Source organism: Sciurus carolinensis, chromosome 5 (genome assembly GCF_902686445.1).
Source record: "Sciurus carolinensis chromosome 5, mSciCar1.2, whole genome shotgun sequence".
In the NCBI taxonomy this organism is placed as follows: Eukaryota; Metazoa; Chordata; class Mammalia; order Rodentia; family Sciuridae; genus Sciurus; species Sciurus carolinensis.
The window spans coordinates 36,825,192-36,839,248 of record NC_062217.1 but is presented as its reverse complement, the minus strand read 5'-3'; the positions used below and the strand labels follow the sequence as shown (position 1 = coordinate 36,839,248).

The following is a 14,057-nucleotide window of genomic DNA, read 5'->3' as shown; positions in this document are numbered from 1 at the left end:
GGAATTTTCGGAGTAGCTAGTCCTGTGAAGAGAGCATTTTAAAGCGGTTGTTCCACGTTGCTCTGGAGTAATGCTAACAAAGGGAAAGTGTTCCCCAGTAACACGATTCTGTCTCCAGTTTATGTGGACATCCCAAATGACAGCCCTCATTTCTGACATTTACTAGTTGTGTGATCTTGAGCAAATGTGGAAGGCAGAATAATGTCCCCGCCTCTACCCATCAAGATGTTCACATCCTACTCTCTGAAATCTTTGTATTTATTCCATTACATAGCAAAGGGGAATTAAGATTGCAGCTGGAACTAAAGTTTGTGGAAGAAATGAAAATCATGACAAAACGAATTAAGTCCCTCCAAAATTTTAGACCAGAGAGGATATGAGTAACAAGCCTTCTGTCATATTTCCCTGAGAGAACTTTTGGTCCTGCGTAGATATACACCTTTTCCCCAGAATATACTGAAGCCCCTCCAGGCCAAAACTTGCTACATCCTGTAGTTTACATATCCAGACCAAGTTACATAAAAGTGAAACACTCCAATAGTAGAGGTAACCACCAGGGTCTTCTGCTAACTCCCTTCCTTTCCCAAGTATTTTTGTAATAGTTCATTCCACTCTCCCTTTCTGATTGCCTTACATATACTTAAAAAAATTGTTTTTTAGTTGTAGGTGGACACAATACCTTTATTTTATTTATGTGGCACTGAGGAAGGAACCCAGTACCCCCACACATACTAGACAAGAACTCCACCACTGAGCTACAACTCCAGCCCTTATATATACTTTTAAAGTTACCCAAACCATTTCTTACAACTTTGCTACCCTGCCTGCATCAATTCAAATTCGTGACAACTGACAATAATTTACTCCCCCACACACATGTGATGTTTGCCTTTAAAATTTCTTTGAAATTTGAAAGACCCTGGAACACACATTCAAGTCTGCTTAAATCTGTAACTCTGATCAGCCCAGATAACTCTGTTCCTTAATCAATCTGTGCATCAATTTCTCTTGACAGCTGACTTTAAAATAGGGAGTTGGGGGCTGGAAGTGTGGCTTGATGGTAGAGTGCTTGCCTAGCATATATGAGGCCTTAGTTTTAATCCCCAGTATCACAAAACACAACAAAAACAAAAGCAAAAAACAAAAGAACAAAAGAAAACATGAGAGGAAGCACATGTGGACCAAATCTGATGAGCAGCTCAGTGGTTATACCACTCCATAGTTGTATCCTTGTTTCTGGCACTGATAAGTTTGGGTAAATCCAAAATTGAGATTCTGCAGATAAGCAAAACAGAAGTATGCTGAGGTCAGAGTAAGGATGATATAAAGATGGTTGCAGTGACAACACCTTGGTATCTAGGCTGAATGTCCCTATGAAGAAAATGAAGCCTAGATCAGTACCATCCAAAATGTAGCCACTTTACATGTGTGGCTATTAAGCACTTTAAAAGGTGCCTAGTGTGACTAGAAATGTGCAATTAGATGTAAAATATACATGTGATTTCAAAGACTTCACACGCACACACAAAAAACTGAAATATGTAAAATTTTTACATTGATTACAGGCTGCAGTGATATTTTGGATATACTGAGTTTAGTAAAATGTACTATATTAATTGTATCCATGACCTTTAACATTTCAAACCATAGCTACTACAGTATTTGAAAGTACATATGTGGCTTGCAATGCATTTGTTTCTAGTGCTGGTCTGGATGGTCACAATGGGTGAAAGGAAGCTCTTGAAGAACTAGAGACCTAAAGTATAACAGAGCAAGGGAGAAAGAAAACCAGTTGGGGAGTAGTGAAGAAGAGACCAGTCTTAAAATTTCTGAAAGCAATAGTTCTTGGCATTATCAAGTTCATGTTGTGGGCTCAGTAGCAGTTGCTGAAGCAGGGGCAAAGTTCATTAGACTGAAAGTGAGGGAATGACTGAGGAGTCATTAGTTAGCATGAACAAGGAGAGAGCATAAATAGTAATCAAGTTCAGGGTTTTTCCATTTCAGCACTGTCGACATTTGGGACTAGATAATTCTTCATCGGAGCAGGTGTGTATGTGTGTGTCTCTAATCCTCAGGAAGCCAACAGTACCCACTACCCCCAGTCTTGACAACAAGTGTCTCCAGATTGAAAATGTCCAGGAAAACGGTTAGAGTGGTACAAACTACCTGCGGATGGAAGTTATCATCTAGCTGTATACCTGAATTTCAAAAGATGAAGTTGGGGGCTGGAAGTGTAACTCAGTGGTACAGTGCGTACTTAGCTTGAGTGAAACACTTCAATCCCCAGCCCCCGCCCCACATGTGCAAAAAACAATGTACGAAGGCAAAGTTTAAATTAATTCACTGTGGTTAAATGACATATCATAAAATATATATATATATATATATATTTTTTTTTTTTCATGGTGTTGAGGAACTCAAGTCCTTGGTTATGCCAGGTATGTGCTCGTCCACTAAGGAACACCCCCATCCCTCATAAAATATTTGTGAAATAAATTTCATTGGGATTGGCTGATAGTAGGTAAGGTCCTGGATTCAATCCCCAGTATCAAAAAGAAAAAGAAAAAAGAAAAAAAGGTCACAGTAACATTATTATACAGATACTTTTATTGTATACATGTTAGGTACACAGTTTAAAAAGAATGAAAATTCACTCTCTAGAACATGAGAAGACAATAAATAAAACAAAGATATTATGCAAATAGCATGAACATTAGACCAAGTATGTGATCTTCACATTCATATTACACATGTAGTTCAACTATTCTTTTATAGTTCACTTATTTGAAACTGTAGAATGATACTAGATATATGCCACTTAAGTATTAGTTCAGAGTTTTAGAAAACAAGTTTATTGGTGCTGTTCATGTATGGGGAGAAGAAAACTGTTCATTGCATGTAACTGTCATGTCTCAGGGGACATGATTCAAGAGAAGAAAGCAAGTGTAAATATTATTTCAGAAATGCTATCTATATTGGAATGACACTTCTTAAATATATTTTCCTTCCTGAACTCCATTCTAATACAATTTATAAACTCTCAAATGAAGCTATGGAAGTTAAAATTCTTACATAATCCAGCTATAAAGGGAACTCAGACTAAAGTTTCTAATATTCACTAAATTTGGCACTTTTTTCTTATACAAAGTACCTTCTCTTAGAAATAGGGTTAGGAATGGGGTATTTAGTTAAACTATCCTTTTTTATGACCTCAGTTACAATGAAAAGACAGAAGCCAACAGACTACATATGCAGACTCTATCACAAATGAAAAGTAATAATGAAGAACCATAGGCAGTTCAAGGGATACAACACAGTACAACATTCTACAGTCTGGCTAACACAAATTTGGAGGAAAAGCAACCTAAATCTTATGTGTGTGTTTATATTTGAAGGGAGTCACTCTGCACATTACAATTTTTCACCTTTTTTTTTTTTTTTTGGTGCTAGGGATTGAACTCAGGGGCCTCAAGCACACATTATACCGCTGAGCTCTATTCCCAGTCCCAATATTTTACTTTCATACAAATTAAATAAAGGCAAAAAAATTGGCAGTATTCTGTTTAAAGACAGGGAGATACATCATAAAGTTTTAAAACATGTCAACATTAAAAATATACTTTTATGCAGAATACCCCATTTCCTGATGATGCATCATTAATGTACTTATACTTAGTAAAGTGAACAAGTTACCATTATGACAAAACGTATTTATACTTAAGGAACACAATAAGCAAACTAACAAAATTTTACCTATGTCAAAGAAAAACTCAGTCTGTTGAGATTGACAAGGCAGGATTAGTTTCCTAATGCACAGAAGGACAACTCCTATAAAATGAATGTTAGTAAAGCTCACTGCCATGAATACTTATCTATCCAACTACAGACTTCTAAGGGAATAGAAAGTCACACAAAACAAAGGAAACCAATGATAATAAAAACCCTCATTCCTTATTGGAACTTTAATTCTTTTGTGTATCAGTCTCGGAGTACATAGGGCACAGTGCTGCATTAGGGCGGCATACGAAAGCATCGGTTTTACCTCCCAGCTCTGATAACTGTTCCAGTGAAGACACACAAGGATAATGGTCTTTTAACATATCTGGTAATTTAGAAGTCTTGTCTTGAAGACGTCGAGAACGTCTCACTGGTGTTAGAAACTTCAGCTCCTTAAATGCAGAATTTGATTCATCAAGTTGCATCTTCTTTTTTATACTAAAAAGACAAAATTATTCCCCAAATTCAAAAAAAAGTTAATGTTTTTACTTTGCACTTCTATGCTATTCATCATAGTAACATCATATGTCACAGCCATGTGACTGCTTATCTTATAGAGTTATTACAAGCTCCTTAAAGTGAGAAACTTATCCTTTTCTCTATTTGTTGTTACAACTTGTATGCAGTAGATACTTGAGTATCTATAGAATTGGCTAATTCCTCAGTTGTAAAACCTACTATTATTAACAATACTCAGAATAAGATAAAAATAATAGAGAAGTTTTCTTTTTCAGAATGGAAGTGTTTAGGGAAAAGCAAAGTCAATACAATATTTAAAGGCGAAATGTCCCAATGACACTCCATTTGTTTTTGTTTTTGTTTTTTGCTTTTCTTTTTGCAGTGCTAGGGATTGAACCCAGGGCCTTGTGCATGCAAGGCAAGCACTCTACCAACTGAGCTATATCCCCAGCCTAACACTCCATTTATTTGAAAATATTTTTTATATTAACAAATGGCAGTTCTAATCTGAAGTTATTGGAAAAATTTTAAAACACTATATTTAGGGCTGGGGATATAGCTCAGTGATAGAGAGCTTGCCTAGCAAGTGCAGGGCCTGGATTTGACTCATAGGAGCAGAGCAGGGGGGAAAATCATACTTATTACCCCTAAGCATCAAAGCAAATCATAGCACATTATATTTTAAAAACTTACCTTTGCAAGTATGGTGTAGTAGATACATTATATTTAATTAAGCAACTTGCTCTAGTTTCTGTATCAGGAGTTTTAACATCATTGGTTGGATCTTCCATTTTGTCATCTTGCTCTTCTTCATAATCTTTAAATACCACATTCCTATGATGTTTATTCTCAATTTCTGGTTTTTCTGGCTCTAGATTAACACCTATGTCTTTAGTGTTGACTTCTTGAACTTGTTCTTTGGATGCATAAGTCTCAATATTTTCTCCTATAGGAAATATACTTATGAGATTTAAGCTTTTGACCAAATTGTAAAACAACAACCGAAGACTTTAAAGTTGCTGTGGTGCGTGCCTTGTAGTCCTAGCAACTCAGGAGGCTGAGGCAGGAGGATTCCAAGTTAGAGGCCAGCCTCAGCAATTAGTGAGTCCTATATTCCAACCCCCCAGTGCTCCCCACATCCCCCCCTCAACAAAAAGAAGATATAAAAGTTATTCCTAGTTGGTCAAAATTTCAAAATAAAAGAACCAAATTGTCCTTTCTTACCCACTACTTTCCCTAATAAATACTAATGCCAATTAACACATATTTACTATCTCCTACTTGCAGGGATTATATAAGAATGAAATCATCCCTGTTCTAAAAGAAGTTTACATTCCCTGAGAGACACAGTTGGGGCTGGAGATGTGGCTCAGTGATAAGAGTGTTTTGCCTAGTGCACACAAGGCCCTGGGTTCAATTCCCAATTCCCAGCATCATCCAAAAGAAAAAAAAAAATGGCATACACACAGTTGAAAACAACTAATCATGAGATTAAATGTTATAAATAAAGTAGGAACAAAGGGTTAGTGGAACCCATAAAAAGGAACAAATATGCTCATGGTGCTAGGGAAGGCTTCACAAGTGACATTTAGGCTGAGTCATGAAAGATGAGTACTTGACAAGACCAAGGAAGTAGCTTTTATCAACACTTACTGACAAATTTGGATTTTAAATTAGATCTCCTAATTAAAACCTCCTTATACAGAAAGTCACTTTATCTCAGAGGCAGGTCAATAAGAAAAATAACTTCTTATTTAAAAGTTAAAGAAGACAAAAAAAGGCTGGGATGTAGCTCAGTAGTAGAGTACTTATCTAGCATGCACAAGGTCCTGGGTTTGATTCCCAGTACCAACAACAACAACAAAAAATAGGATAAAAGAAAAAATATATCTACTTCAGCAAAGTAATTTAATAAAATCACAATTCACTTGAAGGAAACAAAAGAAACTAAAACTCACCCAAATTAACTTTTTCTTGACTCTTCATTGTTAGAATATCCACAATGACATGTCGCATCTCTTCAATAGGCTTAATTTTTTTAATGAAAAAAATAAAAAGCAAATCCATGTAAGTTTTATATTCTCAGAAATTAAGTTATACAAATTGAGACTATTAAAACCAGCAATTAAAATTTGATATTTTAAAAGAAGGTAGTGGTTCTTCAACCATGCTTCTCAGACAGCAAAAAGCAAGATACTAGTTGAGATATAAATTAGTAAAAAAATGACTTACTTGGTTTTGTATTTATCCTCTTATAAATTGTGGGATTCCCTTGTTAATACTGTATTTAGAATTTTTCCATCTATCAAATGTCTATAAGTGAGAACAGACTGCAGGGGTTTTTTCCCCACTTATTTGTTGGGTTTTGATATTAAAGTTAAAATCAATCTGCAATGGTTTACATAAGACTTATACATAGATAATAGGGCAAAAAATTCCATAGTATGAAAAATGACTGTCTTTTCCAACTTATAGAATAAAATGAACTTAAAGGATAGAAATTTATCAATTGAAAATCTGCCCCCGAAGTTTTCTTAAGCCCTTGATAATTATTGCTGCCTATTTGATATGAACAGAATTAATGAATATATGACAAACTAATATTAGTAATATCTATTAAAAACTGATTAAAAGCTCCCTTTCTCTTACATTAAAGTCTATTAATAGACTTTTAAATGCATCTCTGAATTGCTTAATGTTGATCAGCCCAATATATTTCATTCATTCAAAAATTTATTGTATCTCTTATTTGCTAGATATTACAAGCACTTCCTATGTGCTTTTGAGCTACTATGCTCAAAATACAACATATTCAAGATACTATATAAAATGGAAACTCTGGTTCATAGTCTTAGTTCTAGAACTTAGTCCTAGAATTACTTATCCAGGACTTCTGCTTTCAATTTTCTTAGGAAGGTTGATTCTTGTTTTCCAATTTCTGTTCTGGTGTCACATTTTTTCTGTTACTACCTTCTAGATGTAGCCTTGGCTCCAGTTTTGCATACTTGCTAGACTGCTAGTAGCTGCTCTAAGTAATGTCCCTTCTGGTTCAATACAGTATGGACATAACACCATCTTACAAGTAGAATTCTATCCAATATAATTATGCTTCAAGAAAATGTTTACATATATAAGACATGAAGAGAATATCTGATTTGATTTGATTTGATTTGATTTGATTTTTGTGGTGCTGGGCATGGAACCCAGGGTCTCAAGAATGTTAGGCAAGTGTCCTATCACCAAGTTACACTCCAAACCCTTTTATATTTTCAGACAGGGTCTCACTAAATTGCCCAGACTGAGGACAGTCTTGCAATTTTCCTCCCTCAGTCCTGAGTAGCTGTGATTACACGTGCGTGCCACCATGCCTATTTGATATTTGACTTTTTATAAAGTTGAAAGGTCAAATAGCATTTGCTGGCTTTGAACCCAGGAGCCTTCTACCACTGAACCACACCCAAGCCTTTTATTTTTTATTTTGAGAAAGGGTCTTGCTAAGGTGCTGAGGCTGGCCTTGAACTTGCCATCCTCCTGCCTCTGCCACCTGAGCAGCTGAGATTATAGGCATGGACCATAGCTGGTTAGAGATTTCTTTTTTTTTCTTTTTTTTATCAGGAACTGAACCCCGGGGCGCTTAACCACTGAACCACATCTCCAGTCCCTTTTCTTATTTTATTAGAAATAGGGTCTCACTGAGTTGCTTAGGGCCTTGCTAAACTGCTAAGGCTGGCTTTGAATTGGCGATCCTCCTGCCTCAGCCTCCTGAGCTACTGGGATTACAGACATGTGCCACCAAGCCCAGCTAGTTTTTTTAAGAAAGGCTAAAATTTAAAAATGTCCAAATTTCCAAGAAAGTATTTCTGAGAAATTTGGTCAAAAGGAAGTATGTTTTAGGAATACTTATCTATAAAAACAAAAACAAGGCTCAACCAAACAAAAAGCCCTGAAGTGATTTATTCTTTACACAAAGCTTTGTGTATCAGTAGAGTAGAAGAGAGATGGGAGGTATAGTATCAAACCACTATGAATGGTAATAAAGTTAGAAAAACTAGTTTGTTTTTCTTTACTAGTTTGTCTTTTACTTTTTGTGGGCAGGATCAATTTTTATAGTATAAAATGTGAGCACTTCAGATATACTCCTAAAGTGAGAGAGTTCTCACAAAGTCATCAGTTTATTTTAAAAGTTAATTTAATTACCTCTTTTTATATTCAATAAACAAAATGTTAAAAATTTGGTTTCCCAGGAAATGCACAAAATGACATGTGCTAAAATATCTTTCATAGAAAGTTTCATTAAATTTACACTTCAACTTTAATCTATTTTCTAAGATTTGATTATTCGTAGTACATAAGATAAAATTTTAGAAGGTTAAGAAACAACACTTCTAATGTAAACTTTGTGGCCTTTATTTTTTGGCATGGGGGATTAAACCCAAGGTCTCCATGCTATACTACTAAGTACACCCCCCAGACCTCCATGCCTTTTAAATACTTATCACTAATTTTAGCAAGTTAATATTGTGATGCATTCTACCATAATTCTGAATCATTTACATTGTAATAATAAAAATCAGTAAATTTAATCTCACCTGAGCCCCTGCCAGAATGGCCTTCTCATAGATTGAGATAATATTTTCAATAGGACTTGTGATTGGTTCAATACGTACAAGACATATCCAATATTTTACAAGTTTTTTGGCATCTGGAATATTTTTAATTAGGTCATTCAGTGTAACCAATATTTCTTCTTTTGGACATCCCTAAAACAGCAAGAAATAGTTTGTGATACTTTTTAACCTACAAACTACAAAAAAAAAAATAATAATAATAATATAATCAAGATCAGAGGTAAACACACAAAAGGTTGATAGGAAATTCATAAAAAACATCCCCTATTACTATCCTAACTCCAAACTTTTTTTGAATGATTAACAAAAAGAATATAAACCACAAGTATGAGATAGCAAAAAGCAAGATACTAGTTGAGATATAAATTAGTAAAAAAAATGACTTTTACTTGGTTTTATATTTATCCTCTTATAAATTGTGGGATTCCATTTGTTAATACTGTATTTAGACTTTTTCCACCTATCAAATGTTTATGAGTGAGAATAACCTGCAGGGGTTTTTTCCCCACTTAGTTATTGGGTTTTAATATTAAAGTTAAAATAAATCTGCAATGGTTTACACAAGAGTTATACACAGATAGTAGGGCAAAAAATCCCATAGTATGAACAACAAGAACAAAACCCTCAAAATAGGAACAGAATCAGTTAAAGATGCACATAACGAGTACAGTAAGGTTTGAAGTCATACCTTGTATTCAGTATTGCTATGGATCTTACACTTTAGTGGGTATCCAAAGCATGATTAAAAAGTAAATAAGAAACAAATTAATCTGGAGTTGATAATTACATTACTGAGGATTTCTGTCCAAAGAGCAAAATTCTACAATAAATTCAAGACCAGGATAATGTTATTTTATGTTAATGGGATTTTTATTAGAGAATATTTAGTTAACTTGAATTGAATTGATGTTTACTATTAATAATTTTTGTTGCCAGTCTTTGGTAAATGGAATAAAATAATTTGTAAAATCTTGACAGAAATACCAGATGGGGAAAAGTAAATGTCCACCCCAGCTTGCTGAATATTAACATCTTAAAGGAATACAATATTTATAACTCAAGTAAAAAACCTATTACCCCTCTGATATATTTATATGAACTCAATAGAAAATGCAGTCAGTAAAAGGCTAACAATCTCATGACACTCTTAACAATATCACTGACATTATTTGCTCCAAAGAATGACAACATAGACAGATAATGTTTATGAAAGTAATTTGTAAACCATAAAATGTTTTATAAATATATGATAAAGACTACCTTATTAATCAGGTTCAGGCATTCAGAAATTGTCTTGTTTACTTTTTCAGTAAATAATCTTTGTTCATCTTCTTCTGCCATGGTAGTCCAAAAAGATCCAATAGGTTTTTCATTTTGTCCTTCAGACATGGGCTGGGTAACTACTGAGTTAGAGGGTCTTTTCAGTACTTTTCCTTTGCTAGTTTTCCACTCACTCAGACGAGCTCTACAGTCAGAAGCAGTACATAGAACCATTACTTTGATAATAATGAAAGAACTCTATCAAATAAAGAAAAGTTAAAAAGTATACACTAGTGGCACATACATTGTTCACAAGTTTATAGAAAAGAAATCTTGAACATAACAAGATCAATTACATGTTTAAAAATCCCAAGAATGCATTTTTAAATAGAGAGGCTATAAAATATTTCCCAATTATTATTAAAGCATTTAACTTAATTAAGTTATAAATTATAACTTATTGTAAGTTATTATCTATAAAAAGGAACCTAGAAACCATACCTAAATATGGTAACTTTTCAGTCATATGGTTCCATGACATAAATCTGCCTTTTATGACAGAAAAGAATCCATAAAATAAATTCTAATATAAGGAAATTATAACTCAAATCCACAAATGATACTCTACTGAAAACTAAGATAATAAAATTAAGAAATTTATATCTACTCACTTTCTCTCTTCTGCAGTTTCTTTGGGCTGAGCTGATCTATCAATAGTTGATTTTGCTATAGTATATCTTCGTTGGTCAATGGTTTTTGACTTTTGTATCAATTTGGTATTAGAAGATGAAGCAGGCCTGGCTACAATTTCAGGTGCTATGCTTCTTGATAGCACCCCGTTTCTTTTTACGGGCTGAGAACTGGTTTTGACCATTTTGGGTTGCAAAAATTCTTTTTCTTGAGGCCCTTTTCGGATTTTAACACTGACAGGGGTTTGGCTGATGCCTTGTTTCATGGTGTCCCAAGTATTGTTGTAGTGATTTCTAATAGGAGGTCGCACAAGTTGTGTGTTCCGAGATTTAGTGTTCACAAATTTAGTACTTTCAAATTTAGTAGTAGCAGTTGTATTTGAAGCTGTATTACTTCTCACTGTTACATTGGTGGTGTTTATAGGTTCAGGCTTTGTGGCTTTGGAGACAGTAGTTGGAAGTTGCTTTGTTGTTGCAGAACTCTCATTTTTGACTTGCAGAGGCTTTCTAAATGAATTAACCTTAGACTGAACAATTTGGCCACGATAAGCTCCAAGCACAGGTTTCTTGGGCATGTTAGCAGTTTGGTTTGGTTTTTCTGCAGGCATTGGCTTCTTTTTAGTATTGTTCTTATTGTTTTTAAGGTGAAATGCCTGGCTTAGTGTTATATTTTGATTTGGGGGATCATCTTTAATTGACAACTGCAGAGTCTGAGTGCCATCCTGAAAATCATGTGTTTCAATTTCTGTAGTTGTATTGGTTAATTCATTAGAAGATTTTAAAGGAATATAATCTTTTCCCACCGGTGTATTATTTTTGCTCCCTATAAGTATTTTGATATTTTCTTTATCAGCCTGAAAGAGTTATTTAAGACAAGTGTTTCAGAATTATTTCTTTCAGAAAGAGCTTAGGAAAGGGAAAGGGGGAAAAGTGTCAGTTTATAAATGCTATGTCCATATCTTACCATTTTTGTTTTCAGTTTCAGAATTTTTGTCTCTTCTTGGACTTGGTCCTCAGACGTCATCACTCTTTGGGCTCTACTACTTAAAATAAATTAAAATAAATTAACCCTGTTCCAGAGATTTCCTTTTGTGGGGAAGAAGTGGTGGAATAACAATTAATCAACTTTGTAATTAAAAAAAATTTTTTTAGTTGCCAATGGACCTTTATTTTATTTATATGTGGTGCTGAGAATTGAACCCAGTGCTTCATGCATGTTAGGCAAATGCTCTACCACTGAGCTATATCCCCAGCCCCTGTAATTTTAATTTCTGTGTGTGTTTGTATATGGTACTGTGAGGCAAGAAATGGGCACTTGAGACATGACTGTAATCCCAGTAATCAGGGAGGCTGAGGCAGGAGGATCTCAGATTCCAGGTCAGCATCAGCAACTTAGCCAGGCCCTAACACTAAGCTAGACCCTGTTTAAAAATAAAAAATAAAAAGGGCTGGAGATGTAGGTCAGGGGTGGAGTAACCCTGGTTTCAATCCCCAATACCAAAAGTAAATAAATAAAATGAGGCAAGAACTGAGTTGAAATTTGTCCTAAGCGAAACTTCATTATACTGTGATTTAACAGTGTAAATAAGATGGCTGAGGCATTTAAATGTATTTTCTTAAAAGTCTTAATATCACCTCCCATAGACTGTTAGCCTAAACTCCTTTCTACAGCTATAGACTGGTATAGATCATGAGAATCTCTTAGCAGATGATTATGATTTTGTCTAAAATCAAGGAAAAAAAAAACCCTGTTGATTAAACATACTATTGATTCTAAAATTCCCAAGTTGAGATTATTTTTAAAAGTGAAAATTTATAAATTTTAGAACTGACAAAAGTTTGTATTTTGTATAGTTAATCATTTTGGTTACATTGTTTTTCACATTTATTTGCTCAGATATTGGTCTCTAAGATCTAATTTACCAGAATTGGTTTGGGTGAGAATTCTTCTGTTTTCTAATATGTAGAACTAAAAAAAGTATTTATTTCTATACATCATCTAAATCTAGGTTTCCAAAAAGTTGAGGGCGAAGGGGTTACATTGCCAACATCAGAACAAGCAACCACGCCCCCCCCCCCCCCCCCCCCCCCGAATTTCGCTCCGGAGCCTGAAGGCAGCAGGGCTCCGCGCAGGCGCAGTCGGTCTTCGCGCCCTACAGCCCCGCCCCCCCGCAGTCCCAGGCCCCCCAACGCCAGTCTTGGTGTAAGCCGCGGAGCCGCCGGTCCGGGCCTTATTTGAAGAAGGCTAGACGTCAAAACACCTGTTATGACCAAAAAAGAAAAAAAAAAAAAATCACACGCTCCTCGCTAGACGGTTTCCTCCGCAGCAGATCCGCCTTTGATTAGAGTCAAGTCAACCAATAGCGAACGAAGGGAAGGCGCTCAACCCGCACACCATCGCCCCGAGCGGACGCCGCTCTTAGGGCCCGTTCCGTACACGCCGTCCAGGGTTCTCACACAGGCAGTCGGGGGTTAAGGTAGTCACTGGACCGAAGGCCCTGACCTCTAGGTTCACGCCTACCCGCGTTCCCTCAGCAAACCAGCCGCCTGCCGGCTCGCGCAGCTCCCGCCACAGCGGCCTCACCTAGGTACGCGGACTGGGCCTTCTGACTCGGGGGCAGCTGCAAGGTTCCGGGGCACGGTCAGGGATGCGACTCCGCCTCGAGAGCTTCGATATCGCTCCGGCCGCCACCGCCGCCTCACACTGAGCATGCAGTGGCTAGCTCTGGCCTTTGACAGCGACCCGCCGCCGCCCATTGGTACGGGCGAGAATTGAACGGGCCAATGGGCGAAGAGGGGCGGAGCCTGGGTTAGGGTTGCCGGGGCTGGTCCAGCGTCTGCCCGGTTCAGTTAGGCTGAGACTGTGGGTTTCAAACTCAAACCGCGCGCTTCCTCCCGACGTGCGACGTGGGAGGAGTCGGCCTGATGAAATCCTCCAATACAGCGGCACTATGGTTGACAAAGACTCGAGATTGGACAAAAGCCCATTGAGGAAGGCAGACGAGAAAAAAGAAAGTGCTTTCGCTTCTCCATAAACATTGGAGTGCCGGCTGAGAAGGAGTGTATCACTGAACTAGTGTAGCAAGGGCGTATATTCATAAATACCACTTCATTTTGAACTTCATAAGGCATCTCCTGTACCACTGAAGAAATACAGGCTCGGAAGTCTCCGTGTTCACATTTGCCCGGCTTGCAAAGGGAAACTGAAATGGAGATCTAGTTTCATTCCTTTATAATACAGTTA

The 14,057-nt window shown here is 36.4% G+C and overlaps 1 protein-coding gene across 1 annotated transcript; it reads right to left on the bottom strand.

Moving 5' to 3' along the window:
• Nucleotides 1–2,588: 2,588 nt before the first annotated feature.
• Ckap2 (cytoskeleton associated protein 2) lies at nucleotides 2,589–13,570 on the bottom strand. Its single transcript, XM_047554289.1, has 8 exons — nucleotides 13,398–13,570; nucleotides 11,778–11,856; nucleotides 10,796–11,667; nucleotides 10,125–10,329; nucleotides 8,826–8,996; nucleotides 6,195–6,264; nucleotides 4,930–5,182; nucleotides 2,589–4,215 (listed from the first exon to the last, which is right to left on the bottom strand). The coding sequence occupies exons 1-8, from the start codon at nucleotides 13,568–13,570 to the stop codon at nucleotides 3,963–3,965; spliced, it is 2,076 nt and encodes a 691-aa protein (XP_047410245.1). The 3' UTR covers nucleotides 2,589–3,962.
• Between the last annotated feature and the right edge of the window lie 487 nt (nucleotides 13,571–14,057).

What these genes read in the sequence shown, in the direction of transcription:
- Ckap2 (XM_047554289.1), bottom strand. Translation starts at nt 13,570, where the DNA reads ATGGGCGGCGGCGGGTCGCTGTCAAAGGCCAGAGCTAGCCACTGCATG. An exon ending in GGCCCAGTCCGCGTACCTAG is followed by an intron (nt 11,857 to 13,397) that starts GTGAGGCCGCTG and finishes ATTTATTTTAAG; the next exon opens with TAGTAGAGCCCAAAGAGTGA. An exon ending in GAAACTGCAGAAGAGAGAAA is followed by an intron (nt 10,330 to 10,795) that starts GTGAGTAGATAT and finishes TTCTGACTGTAG; the next exon opens with AGCTCGTCTGAGTGAGTGGA.